Here is a 13216-nt window from a genome sequence, read left to right on the forward strand (position 1 = left end):
AAGGTCATTACTTGTATATCAAGAAATAGATCATGGATGAACATCTAGTCTGAGCAGATTCATAAAGTTCCTTTCATATAATTGACATAAAAGTAGAATCCAGACTAATGAGTAAATTTCTCTTTGATGGAGGTAAGATGCAGTTTTATCCAGTTCATCCGCAATATTAATAATGGAAATCTGGTACCCTGAGTATCTCCAAGTTCGAATGATACATCATCTCGTTAAGAGATTTGGGGACCAGAGCTGCTGTCATAAAGACGTCAGATATATATTTGATATCTGGTTAACTATTAGAAAGTATTCGGATATTTTCCTCTTACATCCTCTTGTATTTCACCCAGTTTCCTCTCTAACCGCCGTGTTTTGGTCAAAATCTCAAACTGAATCTGATAATCCGAAAAGCTTAATTGCACATTCACTAAAAGCGTTTACTAAACACAGATACACTTCACTTTAGTTAGTTAGTAGTTAGTTAGTTTGAAAGGAGGATGTATATACATCAAATCCGAAGAAATACACCTAGGCCTCTATCGGGCCTGTTGTGCGCTCCTTAACCAGTGCCTCAGGTGGGAATCGAACCCACCACCTCCGGTCTACCAGACTAGAACACTAACCACTAACCTACCGGAGGCCACCACTTCACTTTAAAATACTTACAAGATCTTTATTATCTACATATTCATAATTGAACAAAACATTTTAAATCTTTTATTAATTCTTTAAACAAAGTTTATAAAACTTGCGGTCGTTATTTTTTTAACCCAGACCTGGAAAAGCAAAAGATATACATATAACAAATAAAAGCAATATAATAAATTTATTACAGAAAATATAACAAATTTACATTGTTTAAACATCATTTATTTCTTCTTCTTTTTTAAAGTCTCTGTCAAAACATCGATTTCAGTTTTGAAATCTTTTAAAAACTTCCTATCACGCTCTACACGATTCGTTACTAAATTAGAAACACCTGAATTACCTGAAACCAAAATGGGCAGTACTTGTTGTCCCACACTAGTTAGAATTTCGGCAATTTGCATTATAGTTTGGGGATCTGGTAGACCTGGTATTGGTGGCAAAGCGGGTAGTTCTGGTAAACCTGGTATGCCAGGAAAAGCTGGTGCTGCAGCTGCAGGCTCTCCTTCACTAACATCGGCTCCTTCTACTGAAGTCTCTACAGATCGACGTCTTCTTTTACGTGCCTCATTCGAATCTTCTACAGTTTCCTCTGAGGAAGAGTCATCTTCTTCTTCGGATTCTGCTGGAGGTTCATCCTGTATTTGATACACATGTGGTTTTTATTGTTCTATAGCCGATTAATCGCTATACATTGTATGATTATTAACCCACCTGTCCTTTAGTTATTTGCATGATCACCATTAAAGTGGCAAATATGATTAGAGTGCGTTTCAAATGTAATGTCATTTAAACGTTTTTAAGCGTTTTAGGCTGTAACTAGTTTAATATTCCTTTGTTTGTTAACTAATGTGGGTTAATAACGATTTGTTGTGGAATTTATAGAAGTAGTTTATGAGTTTAAATTGCGTGTTGAGCTTAATTTGTTTTTAAATGAAATAGTTTAAATTTCTGTTTTCGTAAATTACTTTAGTCAATGAGTTGCCAAATCTAGTTCGATGGGTTGAAAAACTTGGATTATTATCAAGAGTTTATTGAGCAAATGAAAACATATAAGGGTTTGTATGAAACTATTCAAGTAGTTCAGTCAATAATATTGACTAAAGATCACTTATGATCAGATTATAGTCTTGACTAAAGAGTAGTATATACTTATGTAGTATTGATCATAGATCACACTCTAGTCTTGACTATAGATTACTCTATAGTCTTGACTATAGATCACTCTATAGTCTTGACTATAGATCACTCTCTAGTCTTGACTATAGATCAATCTATATTCCTGACTATAGATCACTGAATATTCTCGACTATAGATCACTCAATAGTCTTGACAATAGATCATTCTATAGTCATGACTATAGATCACTCTATATTCCTGACTATATATCACTCTATATTCCTGACTATAGATCACTCAATAGTCTTGACTATAGATCACACCATACTCTTGACTATAGATCATTCCCTAGTCTTGACTATAGATCACTCTCTAGTCTTGACTATCGATTACTTTAAAGTATTGACTATAGATCACTCTCTAGTTTAACTACAGATCACTCTATAGTTTTAACTGCAGATCAATCTATAGTCTTGACTATAGATCACTCTATAGTCTTGACTGTAGATCACTGTATAGTCTTCACTGTAGATCACTCCATACATAGTCTTGACTATAGATCACTCTCTAGTCTTGACTATAGATCACTGTATATTCTTGAATATAGATCAATCTATAGTCTTGACTATAGATCACTCAATAGTCTTGACTATAGATCACTCTCTAGTCTTGACTATAGATCACTCTTTAGTCTTGACTATAGATCACTCTCTAGTCTTGACCATAGATCACTCTATAGTCTCGACTGTAGATCACTCTATAGTCTTGACTGTAGATCACTCTATAGTCTTGACTACAGATCACTCTAAAGTCTTGTCTATAAATCACTTTATAGTATTGACTATAGATCAATCTATAGTCTTGATTATAGGCCACTCTATAGTCTTGACTATCGATCAGTCTATAGTCTTGACTATCGATCAGTCTTTAGTATTAACATAGATCCCTTTCTAGTCTTGACTATAGATCAGTCTTTATGCTTGACTATAGATCAGTTTATAGTCTTGACTATAGACCACTTTCTAGTTTCGACTATAGATCACGTTATAATCTTGAATATAGATCTCTCTATAGTCTTGACTAAAGATCACTCTTTAGTATAGACTATGGATCACTCTCTGTGCTTGACTATATATCACTTCATAGTATTAACTATAGACCATTCTCTATAGATCACTCTCAATAGATTGACTATAGATCAGTCTTTAGTATTGACTATAGATCAGTCTATAGTCTTGACTATAGATCACTCTCTAGTCTTGACTATAGATCACTCTCTAGTCTTGACTATAGATCACTCTCTAGTCTTGACTATAGATCACTCTATAGTCTCGACTGTAGATCACTCTATAGTCTTGACTACAGATTACTCCATAGTCTTGTCTATAAATCACTTTATAGTATTGACTATAGATCACTCTATAGTCATGATTATAGGCCACTCTATAGTCTTAACTATCGATCAGTCAATAGTCTTGACCAGTCTTTAGTATTGACATAGATCACTTTCTAGTCTTGACTATAGATCAGTCTTTATGCTTGACTATAGACCACTCTCTAGTTTCGACTATAGATCACGCTATAATCTTGAATATAGATCACTCTATAGTCTTGACTAAAGATCAGTCTTTAGTATTGACTATGGATCACTCTCTAGTCTTGACCATATATAGACCATTCTCTATAGATCACTCTCAATAGATTGACTATAGATCACTATATAGTCTTGACTATAAATAAGTATATAGATCATTCTTGATTATAGTTTTGACTAAAGTTTTGACTACAAATCAATATATTGTCTTGATTAGACATCAGTCTAGTCTAAAAAGTAGATCAGTCTATAGTTTTTATCGTATTTCATTACACAGCCCATATTTAAGGTCAGTTAATAATAAATTAGTCTATAGTCGATCACAGATCAATTTATAGTATTGACAATCTATTCGTTTGTAGTTTAAATTATTATTATTTTTCCAAATACTCATAAAACCCTTATCAACTCAAAAAGTACAGTCCGAGTGAGGGCGTGAAAACCGCCTTACTTTCTAGACATGTGATATTGTGCAAGTATCTCTAAAGACTTTTAACTCAAACGTATTAAGTCTGAAATGTCTTTTCAGTTTACTATCTGCCAGGCATTATTATGAAATTTCCAAACCTGGAGAAATTCACTTCTAAGATGATTTGCAGAATTAGTGAAATCAGAACCATGAAATGGAACATATTCTTTTTGTCGGGGTCTATTAACTGGGATATTTTTTAAACTGTATTTATAATTTAAAAAAAATTGTTTAAAAATCTATATTTTAAGCAAACATTTTAAATTTGTTATTTGTAAACTTGTGTATTTTCTTCATGTCTATTAGTTCACACAGGAAACGGATATACTATATCTCTATGACACCGGTTAAAAATATATAATACTATAATTGTCTATAATAAAAATATGTATATTTTCAGGCTGCAGTATTTAACATTTTCTAGTAAAGACCTAAACCTTTTAGTACAACAAACCTAGTGCCACCTACATGTGGGAGGCAACACTTTTAGAAAATGAGTATTGTTTTAACAATTGTGAATGCAATATAAACACATGCTAACAATTCACAATAAATGTAAACAAAACATTTGACATTTGTGCAAAAACATATGGCCGGCAATTGCAAGAAAAACAAAACAAATTTCTAACAAATTTCAACAGGTTTTGGAAGAATTTATAGAATTTTAAATTAAATCTTTTTATAAAATTAATTTTTGGAAACAAATTATATTCCTTAAAATACCATGTCCCGTTTTGCACCCGAAAACGTAGAAGTTTTTATCAATGACTTTCTCAAAGAGGATCTCAAACATTTGGAACAGTACATCAATGTTTACAACGAGGAAATTATGGAATATATACAACTCAAAAACACCATCGAAACCATGCGTGATAACTTGGAAGAGGGCTATAAAACTCAAATGAATATTGGTGGTAATATTTTCATGGAGGCCAAGGTCAACGATTTAAATACTATTCTAGTGGACATAGGCAAAGGTGTCTTTATACAATTTACCCTGGAGGAAGCTTTAAAATTTGCAGATTTTAAGATTAAAATATTGAATAAAGAATGTGATGTGCTGCGAGAGGAGAGTATTAAGAAGAAGACAGAAATTAAATTGGCTTTGATGTATATTGCGGAAAAGGAACAGTTGGTGGAGAAGCCGAAGGATTAGTGGTGAAAGTTAGTTATGAAGTGGAATATTAGTAAATTAAGTAAAAAACATTGTGATTTTGTTAGAGTGCATTTTGTAAATTAAAGTTTTATAAAATATTACAAGAGTAAATTGTGTTAATGAATGAATTATGGAAGAAAATAATTTGCAAGACCACCACACAGTAAAAGACCAACCGTTAAAGACGGACGGCGAATAGAATATACAATAGCTATCTATATATTTACCTGTCAGTCTATCTATCTATCTATCTATTTATCTATCTATCTATCTATCTATCTATCTATCTCTATCTATCTATCTATCTATCTATCTATCTATCTATCTATCTATCTATCATCTATCTATCTATCTATCTATCTCTATCTATCTATCTATCTATCTATCTATCTATCTATCTATCTATCTATCTATCTATCTCTCTATCTATCTCTATCTATCTATCTATCTATCTATCTATCTATCTATCTATCTATCTATCTATCTATCTATCTATCTATCTATCTATCTATCTATCTATCTATCTATCTATCTATCTATCTATCTATCTATCTATCTACCTATCTATATATTTCTCTTTGGAGGAGGAAAATATTACTATCTATCTATCTATCTATCTATCTATCTATCTATCTATCTATCTATCTATCTATCTATCTATCTATCTATCTATCTATATATCTATCTATCTATCTATCTATCTATCTATCTATCTATCTATCTATCTATCTATCTATCTATCTATCTATCTATCTATCTATCTATCTATCTATCTATCTATCTATCCACCTATCTATCTATCTATCTATCTATCTATCTATCTATCTATCTATCTATCTACCTATCTATATATTTCTCTTTGGAGGAGGAAAATATAACCACAGGAAAATATGTATATTTGAGACAAAAGAAAATTGTTGCAACTAAGTATTTATTAAGTTATTTGCATGTATGTATCTGCAATTCAATTTAAATTCCAACATAGCATTAGGGTTTCTAATTTTTCGGACTTTGTTTATTACTATCTGACGAAAACAAATCATTCCAAATACCAGAAGATTTCAACTAAATATTGAATTAAGTTCTCTGTTTAAGATATATAATTTCCCGATGAATATAATAGGGAAGTTTTTAACGCTCAGAAACTCTAATATGTATAAATGTTTTTATTTGTTCCTCTACAAGCCAAAACTTATTCATTTCACAAAATAGTCGAATAGTCAGATAGTCGACCATAATAATGTTTATTGTTTGTTTTAAAAGTTGCTACTGTGTGTCTTGTCATTTGCTTGTCTTCTTATAGTTGGTTTTAGTCTTTTCATTTGAAAGTGTATGCCAAAGGATAACGGTAATCTAACCGCAATCATTTGCACTACTAATAAAATTTCGTAAACCATGCGAGGCTAGGTTGAAAATTGTGTTTTCTTTTAATGATTTGAAAAAACGGTTTTTCCAAAAAAAGTTAGGAACGAAAACTTAGGAACTCACTTTCCGATCCCAATGTTTTAATTGATTTGTGAAATTTTGAAATATTATGAGGTCAGCATAAAAGGCTTCTTACAGTACACTTTGTTCTGTGGGGGAGTGTTTTCTTAACAAACAATTCCTACAAAAACGAATGCAATTGCATGTGGTTTTTCTTTTGGTTCAAACTTACACATTTTCTAAACCACTAGAAATAATAATAACAAACTAACATCATGTTTAAATAAAATTTTCTATAAACTAATTGCAGATCTGACAAAGAATGTTATAATTTAAAGTAATTGTTCCACGAGTAATGGAATCGCTATTGTTATGCCTAGAATGCTCAGCACTCTTGCCTACAGCCTAAAGTATCCACTTGTCCTTTTAGTCTACCAACTAGTTACTAGTCCATGAGGTAGTTCATAGACTAGTCCCATATACTACTCCGTAGTCTAGTCCAGTCATTAGACTAGTCCATAGTAAATAAACTAGGCAATAGATTAGTCCATAGACTAGTCAATATACTAGACCAGAGACTAGCTAATGTTCCTTTTTTATTAGATCTTTGAGGATTTAATACCTTTAAAGGCTTCCCATAGCAGTGATAACAAACTTGTTAGTTTGAACTAACTTGTATCTGACAATAAGTGGTTTTATAACTTAATCATTATCAACATCATCGGATGTTAACTTCATTCACACTCGTACATATTCCATTCAAAAATAGTTGTACATTTGTACTAAATAATATCAAAACACAAGTACACACGTATGTAGTTGGAAAAATTTCTAACTTTTTTATACAAAAAAAGATGCCAAAAACATTTCAACTTCACATGTCCATTGGTGGGATTGTGTTGTTTTCATTATATTGTTAGTAGCTGTCTGTAAGTAATTTCATTGCTACAATTGTTTAAAGTTTTTTTCTGCATAAGAAACTTAGTACCTGAGCAATTGCATCTTATGTTTTTCCCCAATCCTTATGTTTGTTACAATTATAGAAACATGTTTTGTATCTGGCCGATTTTAAGAATTTAAACTGGATGTTTCAACTACTTAAATATGGTTTGGTTTTATTTTGTATTTTATTGAAATGTTACTTAAAGTTTAAACCTCCGATCGAGTAAAGATTCAATGTAAAGGAAATGTCACGCATTGAAGCATTACTTAAAAATTGTCCCCATCCCTCTAATAACTCAATATTTAAATTTCTACAATTACATTAAAATCCATCAAAAAGCTCATACCTTCTAGACAATTTAAAAAATATTGTCTGTCATACTTGCATGACAGAAATATGACCGACACAAATGTGTATGTAATCACTTCTGACAACTATTTTAAACAAATTAATTTACACAAAGAAATACTAAATGCAAAAACAATTTATCAAACAATACAAAATGCAATTGCATACATACTTTAATTCTGCTCGTGTAGAAAAAAAAATGATTATAGTGTTTGCTTTAAATAATACTTACTATATTATTAAAAGATTAGAAAACATTTGAAAAAAATATATGTATATTAGAAATTTTTTTATAAACCCAAACAACAGCACTCCTTCCACACCGCTACAGTCTTACTACTACAATACCTCCTCAACACTCAGTCCATCCCTATCAAAAGCCTATTTACGTACAATTAAAAAAAAATAAATGCAAAACTTATATCATGAGTATCGTATCATTTTTAATGTCATTACATTTACCCTTTTCATGTCGAGACCCTTCTCTAAAGGCTGGGAGTAAAATATAAAATATAATAAAAAAAAATTTATATAAAAGATTGGTCAGTTAGTCATGTCTGATACCCTACAATAATTTGAAGAACAGTCTAAGTGAAATCTTAAGTATCTACTAGTATATGCACTAGCCTACTTACTAGTGTACTGACTAGTCTATGAGGTAGTCTAGGGACTAGTCTATAAAGTAGTCTATGAACGAGTCTATGAACCAGCCTAGGGACTAGTCTATGAGCTAGTTTATGGATTAGTCAATGGACTAGTCTATAAAGTAGTCTATGAAATAGTCTATGGACCAGTCTATGCACTAGTCTATGAACTAGTCTATGGACTAATCTATTAACTAGTCTATAAACTAGTCTATGAACTAGTCTATAGACTAGTCTATGAGCTAGTCTATGAACTAGTCTATAGACTAGTCTATGAGCTAGTCTATGAACTAGTCTATAGACTAGTCTATGAACTAGTCTATAGACTAGTCTATGAACTAGTCTATAGACTAGTCTATGAGCTAGTCTATAGACTAGTCTATGAACTAGTCTATAGACTAGTCTATGAGCTAGTCTATAGACTAGTCTATGAACTAGTCTATGAACTTGTCTATAGACTAGTCTATGAACTTGTCTATAAACTACTCTATGAACTTAACCAAAGAATAGTCTATGGATTAGTCAATGGACTAGTCTATGGACTTGTCTATAAACTAGTCTATAAACTAGTCTATAAACTAGTCTATAAACTAATCTATGTACTAGTCTATGAACTAGTCTTTGGACTAGTCTGCGGACTAGTCTATAAACCAGTCTATAGACGAGTCTATCTACTAGTCTATGAACTAGTCTATAGACTAGTTTATGTACTAGTCTATGAACTAGTCTATGGACGAGTCTTTCTACTAGTTTATGAACTAGTCTATAGACTAGTCTATGAACTAATCTATAGACTAGTCTATGAACTAGTCTATGAACTTGTCTATAGACTAGTCTATGAACTTGTCTATAAACTATTCTATGAACTTGTCTATAAACTATTCTATGAACTTAACAAAAGAATAGTCTATGGATTAGTCAATGGACTAGTCTATGGACTTGTCTATAAACTAGTCTATAAACTAATCTATGTACTAGTCTATGAACTAGTCTTTGGACTAGTCTATTGTTTAGTCAATGGACTAATATATGGACTACTCTATGGACAAGACTATAGACTAGCCTATGGCCTAGTGTATGGACTTGTCAATGAACTAGTCTATAGATTAATCTACTTTCTAGTCTATTATCTAGTCGATGGATTAGTCTAGTGATTAGTCTACTGACTAGTCTATGGACTAAGCTACTGACTTATCTATGGACTAGCCTATTGAATTATCTGTCTATGGACAAGTCTATTAATTAGTCTATAAACTAGTTTTTGTCCATTCTTTCGACTAGATTCGTGGCTTGTCTAAAAAAATTCTCGAACAAACATCATCTCAAACGTATTATTGTACTGTAGGGTAATTGAAAAAGCTTGGCACGTGTATTGTGTTTACATAGGTAGCGATTACAATCTCTTAGTTACCACACTGTAGTTACAGGAAAATTTTTTATTGCAATAGTTTTAACAACAACAAATCTAATTGTAATATTTTGTTATAAAATGTTTGGGTCTCGGAAAATATATTTTTTTAAAATTATATTCATAAAGGTCAAGGAAATTAAAAATCTTTAAATAGTTTTTAGTTATCGTACTTAAAGTACTGTCAAGGTTGATTTTTGAATCGATGTTTAGAATCTGAAAGATCTTTTAAAGACAATATCGACCGTACCAGTCTATGGTCTACTGGCTAGTCCATTGACAAGACTTTGGACTAATCTATTGTGTTATCTAAATTTCAAAGTATAGTATGTATTTAAAATTGCATGTTTCACTGTTTGTCATGCATAATATTATAAAATGTGTTAACATTTTGAAATAATTATTATCTTGTATATAATTTATATAGTGTTATTTATCATCGTTTTAAATATAAAATCAAATGTTTTAAAAAAATTCAGAAATAATATATTTTTGTAAATTTATTTAATACGATTTTTGTAATATACTTAAAAGACGAACTAAAATGTATATTCCTTATCTACCCAAAATTCTATTTCAATTCTATGGACCTGCCTATTGACTAGTCTACAAATTTGTGGTTTTACTAGTCCATTGACAAGTCTGGACTTATATTTTAAGTAGTTTATGAACTAGTCATAGAAAGACGAAAACTAGATTTACACATGTTGCCTATAAATATTCTATGCGATCTTTAAACATCACCCCATAAACGAGACTCTAGGTTTTACAACAGGTTGCAATTAAAATTTCTTGAATATAATAATGAAATATAAACAAAAATACCAGTGATTCTATAAAATTATTTAACTTCAATAAAAATTGTGATTTAACTTACCAAAGTTTTCCATTTTGAAGATACAATTGACAGCAGAAAATGTCAGCCATAGTAATAGTAAAAAAAAAAAATGTCTAATATAATTCATTTCTTCTGGTTCTGGGAACATTTAAAAACCAAAATTTTGTTATATTTTTACAACGATAATTTTAATTTACACAATAATTCAATTTAACTTTATAATTTGCTATTTCACTTTTAACTTTATTTCAAATTCTTTTTTTTTATTCAATTTTTAATATTTAAAACAAATTTTTCTTTTACTTAACAAAAAAAATATTTTTTTCTTTTTTTTAAATAATTTTCTATTTTTTAATATTTAAACAACTTTTCCCCTCAAATTATTTTAATACGCAAACAGGCAACTCTTTTTTTTATTTTCTCTTCTTATACCTATTGAATTTTACGCGCTTTATTTAAAACAACAACAATAGCAAAGACTTTTTTAGCCTTTTGCTAATCACACAAACATTCACACTTTTTTATGCATTTATTTACACTTGAATATTTCTTTTAATAATTTGGTTTTCAATAATCCTTCATATTACCATTATAGATAATTAATTTATCTTTAATTTAACACTAATTTTATTTAATTCAAATCACTATTTATGTTAAAATTATTAAATTAAATCACAACACTTTTCTACGAACAAATTTTAACCGACACGAATATTTAACGAACTGAGGAGATGAAAAATTAGATGAAGATGTTGCAATGTAGAGATACCAGATGGAAAAAAATTGTTAAAAGTTATGAATTGATTAATTGAAATGACAGTTTTTTGAGTTTATTGAGTATTTACAATGAAGAAACTTATACTATAGACTAGACTGAAGACCAGACTATAGACACTAAAGACCAGACTATATACTAGATTATAAAATAAACTATGTACCAGACTATATAGGCTAGACTATTGACTATGGACTAAACTATAGGCCAGATAAATATAAACTAGACTATAGATGATATTAAAAATTGCACTATAGACTAGACTATAAAATAATCGAAAAATCGACTTTTTGTCAGAAAAAGTCGACTATTTCGTTCGAAAAAAGTCAGAAAATCTATTTTGAATAAAATAAAAAAAAGTAAGAAAAAGTCAAAAAATATCGAAAAGTAGAAAAAAGCGAAAATTTTAAGTGTTTTTGCAAAATTTCCTATCGGATAAAGTCGAAAAATATCGAAAAGTCAGAAAAACTCGACTTTTCATAAGTCGCAAATCAACTTTTCAAACGTATAGAAAGTTGAAAAGACGACTTTTTGTTCAACTGAGAATGATGAGATTCTAGACTATGCTATAGACCAGATGGGAGAAACTTTTCATTAGTTAATAAATTGGCGCTTTTATTAATTTGAAAGATATTTTTGAGAGTTTATTAAGTATTTAGTAATTATAAAGGAAATAAAACTAGACTAAAGACTATAGATTAGACTAGCATAGTCTAGTCTATAGTCTAGTCCAGTCTATAGTCTAGTGTATAGTCTAGTCTATAGTCCAGTCTATAGTCTAGTGTATAGTCTAGTCTATAGTACAGTCTATAGTCTAGTCTACAGGAAATAAAACTAGACTAAAGACTATATATTAGACTGGTATAGTCTAGTCCAGTCTATAGTCTAGTGTATAGTCTAGTCTATAGTCCAGTCTATAGTCTAGTCTACAGGAAATAAAACTAGACTAAAGACTATAGATTAGACTAGTATAGTCTAGTCTATAGTCTAGTCTATAGTCTGGTCTATAGTCTAGTGTATAGTCTAGTCTATAGTCAGTCTATAGTCTAGTCTACAGTCTAGTCTATAGTCTAGTCTATAGTCTAGTCTATAGTCTAGTCTATAGTCTAGTCTATAGTCTAGTCTATAGTCTAGTCTATAGTCTAGTCTATAGTCTAGTCTATAGTCTAGTCTATAGTCTAGTCTATAGTCTAGTCTATAGTCTAGTCTATAGTCTAGTCTATAGTCTAGTCTATAGTCTAGTCTATAGTCTAGTCTATAGTCTAGTCTATAGTCTAGTCTATAGTCTAGTCTATAGTCTAGTCTGTAGCCTAGTCTATAGCCTAGTCTATAGTCTAGTCTATAGCCTAGTCTATAGTCTAGTCTATAGTCTAGTCTATAGTCTAGTCTATAGTCTAGTCTATAGTCTAGTCTATAGTCTAGTCTATAGTCTAGTCTATAGTCTAGTCTATAGTCTAGTCTAGTCTATAGTCTAGTCTATAGTCTAGTCTATAGTCTATTCTATAGTCTAGTCTATAGTCTAGTCTATAGTCTAGTCTATAGTCTAGTCTATAGTCTAGTCTATAGTCTAGTCTATAGTCTAGTCTATAGTCTAGTCTATAGTCTAGTCTATAGTCTAGTCTATAGTCTAGTCTATAGTCTAGTCTATAGTCTAGTCTATAGTCTAGTCTATAGTCTAGTCTATAGTCTAGTCTATAGTCTAGTCTATAGCCTAGTCTATAGTCTAGTCTATAGTCTAGTCTATAGTCTAGTCTATAGTCTAATCTATAGTCTAGTCTATAGTCTACTCTATAGTCTAGTCTATAGTCTAGTCTATAGTCTAGTCTATAGTCTAGTCTATAGTCTAGTCTATAGTCT

The 13216-nt window shown here is 30.5% G+C and overlaps 2 protein-coding genes across 3 annotated transcripts; one reads left to right on the forward strand and one right to left on the reverse strand.

The window, feature by feature from the left end:
* Positions 1-744: 744 nt before the first annotated feature.
* LOC119601330 (antennal-specific protein OS-C) lies at positions 745-1480 on the reverse strand. 2 transcript variants are annotated; one of them, XM_037952177.1, is made up of 3 exons: positions 1354-1480; positions 983-1277; positions 745-770 (listed from the first exon to the last, which is right to left on the reverse strand). In XM_037952177.1, the coding sequence occupies exons 1-3, from the start codon at positions 1426-1428 to the stop codon at positions 760-762; spliced, it is 381 nt and encodes a 126-aa protein (XP_037808105.1). In that variant the 5' UTR covers positions 1429-1480; the 3' UTR covers positions 745-759. The 2 variants fall into 2 exon arrangements, with proteins under 2 accessions (XP_037808105.1, XP_037808104.1); XM_037952176.1 differs by lacking the exon at positions 745-770 and having other exon boundaries at positions 802-1277.
* Positions 1481-4410: 2930 nt separating this feature from the next.
* On the forward strand, positions 4411-5089 carry LOC119601329 (protein UXT). Its single transcript, XM_037952175.1, has one exon. The coding sequence runs from the start codon at positions 4547-4549 to the stop codon at positions 4976-4978; it is 432 nt and encodes a 143-aa protein (XP_037808103.1). The 5' UTR covers positions 4411-4546; the 3' UTR covers positions 4979-5089.
* Positions 5090-13216: the final 8127 nt, after the last annotated feature.

The sequence above is a fragment of the Lucilia sericata genome, unplaced genomic scaffold (assembly GCF_015586225.1).
Source record: "Lucilia sericata isolate MDLA Ls3-8-SP2 unplaced genomic scaffold, ASM1558622v1 Contig000157F_arrow, whole genome shotgun sequence".
NCBI lineage: Eukaryota > Metazoa > Arthropoda > Insecta > Diptera > Calliphoridae > Lucilia > Lucilia sericata.

Excerpts from the sequence above, each read along its gene's own strand:
- LOC119601330 (XM_037952176.1), bottom strand. The coding sequence starts at position 1,428 with ATGACATTACATTTGAAACGCACTCTAATCATATTTGCCACTTTAATG. Across the intron at positions 1,278-1,353 it reads TGCAAATAACTAAAGGACAG|GATGAACCTCCAGCAGAATC; the intron begins GTGGGTTAATAA and ends TATCAAATACAG.
- LOC119601329 (XM_037952175.1), top strand. The coding sequence starts at position 4,547 with ATGTCCCGTTTTGCACCCGAAAACGTAGAAGTTTTTATCAATGACTTT.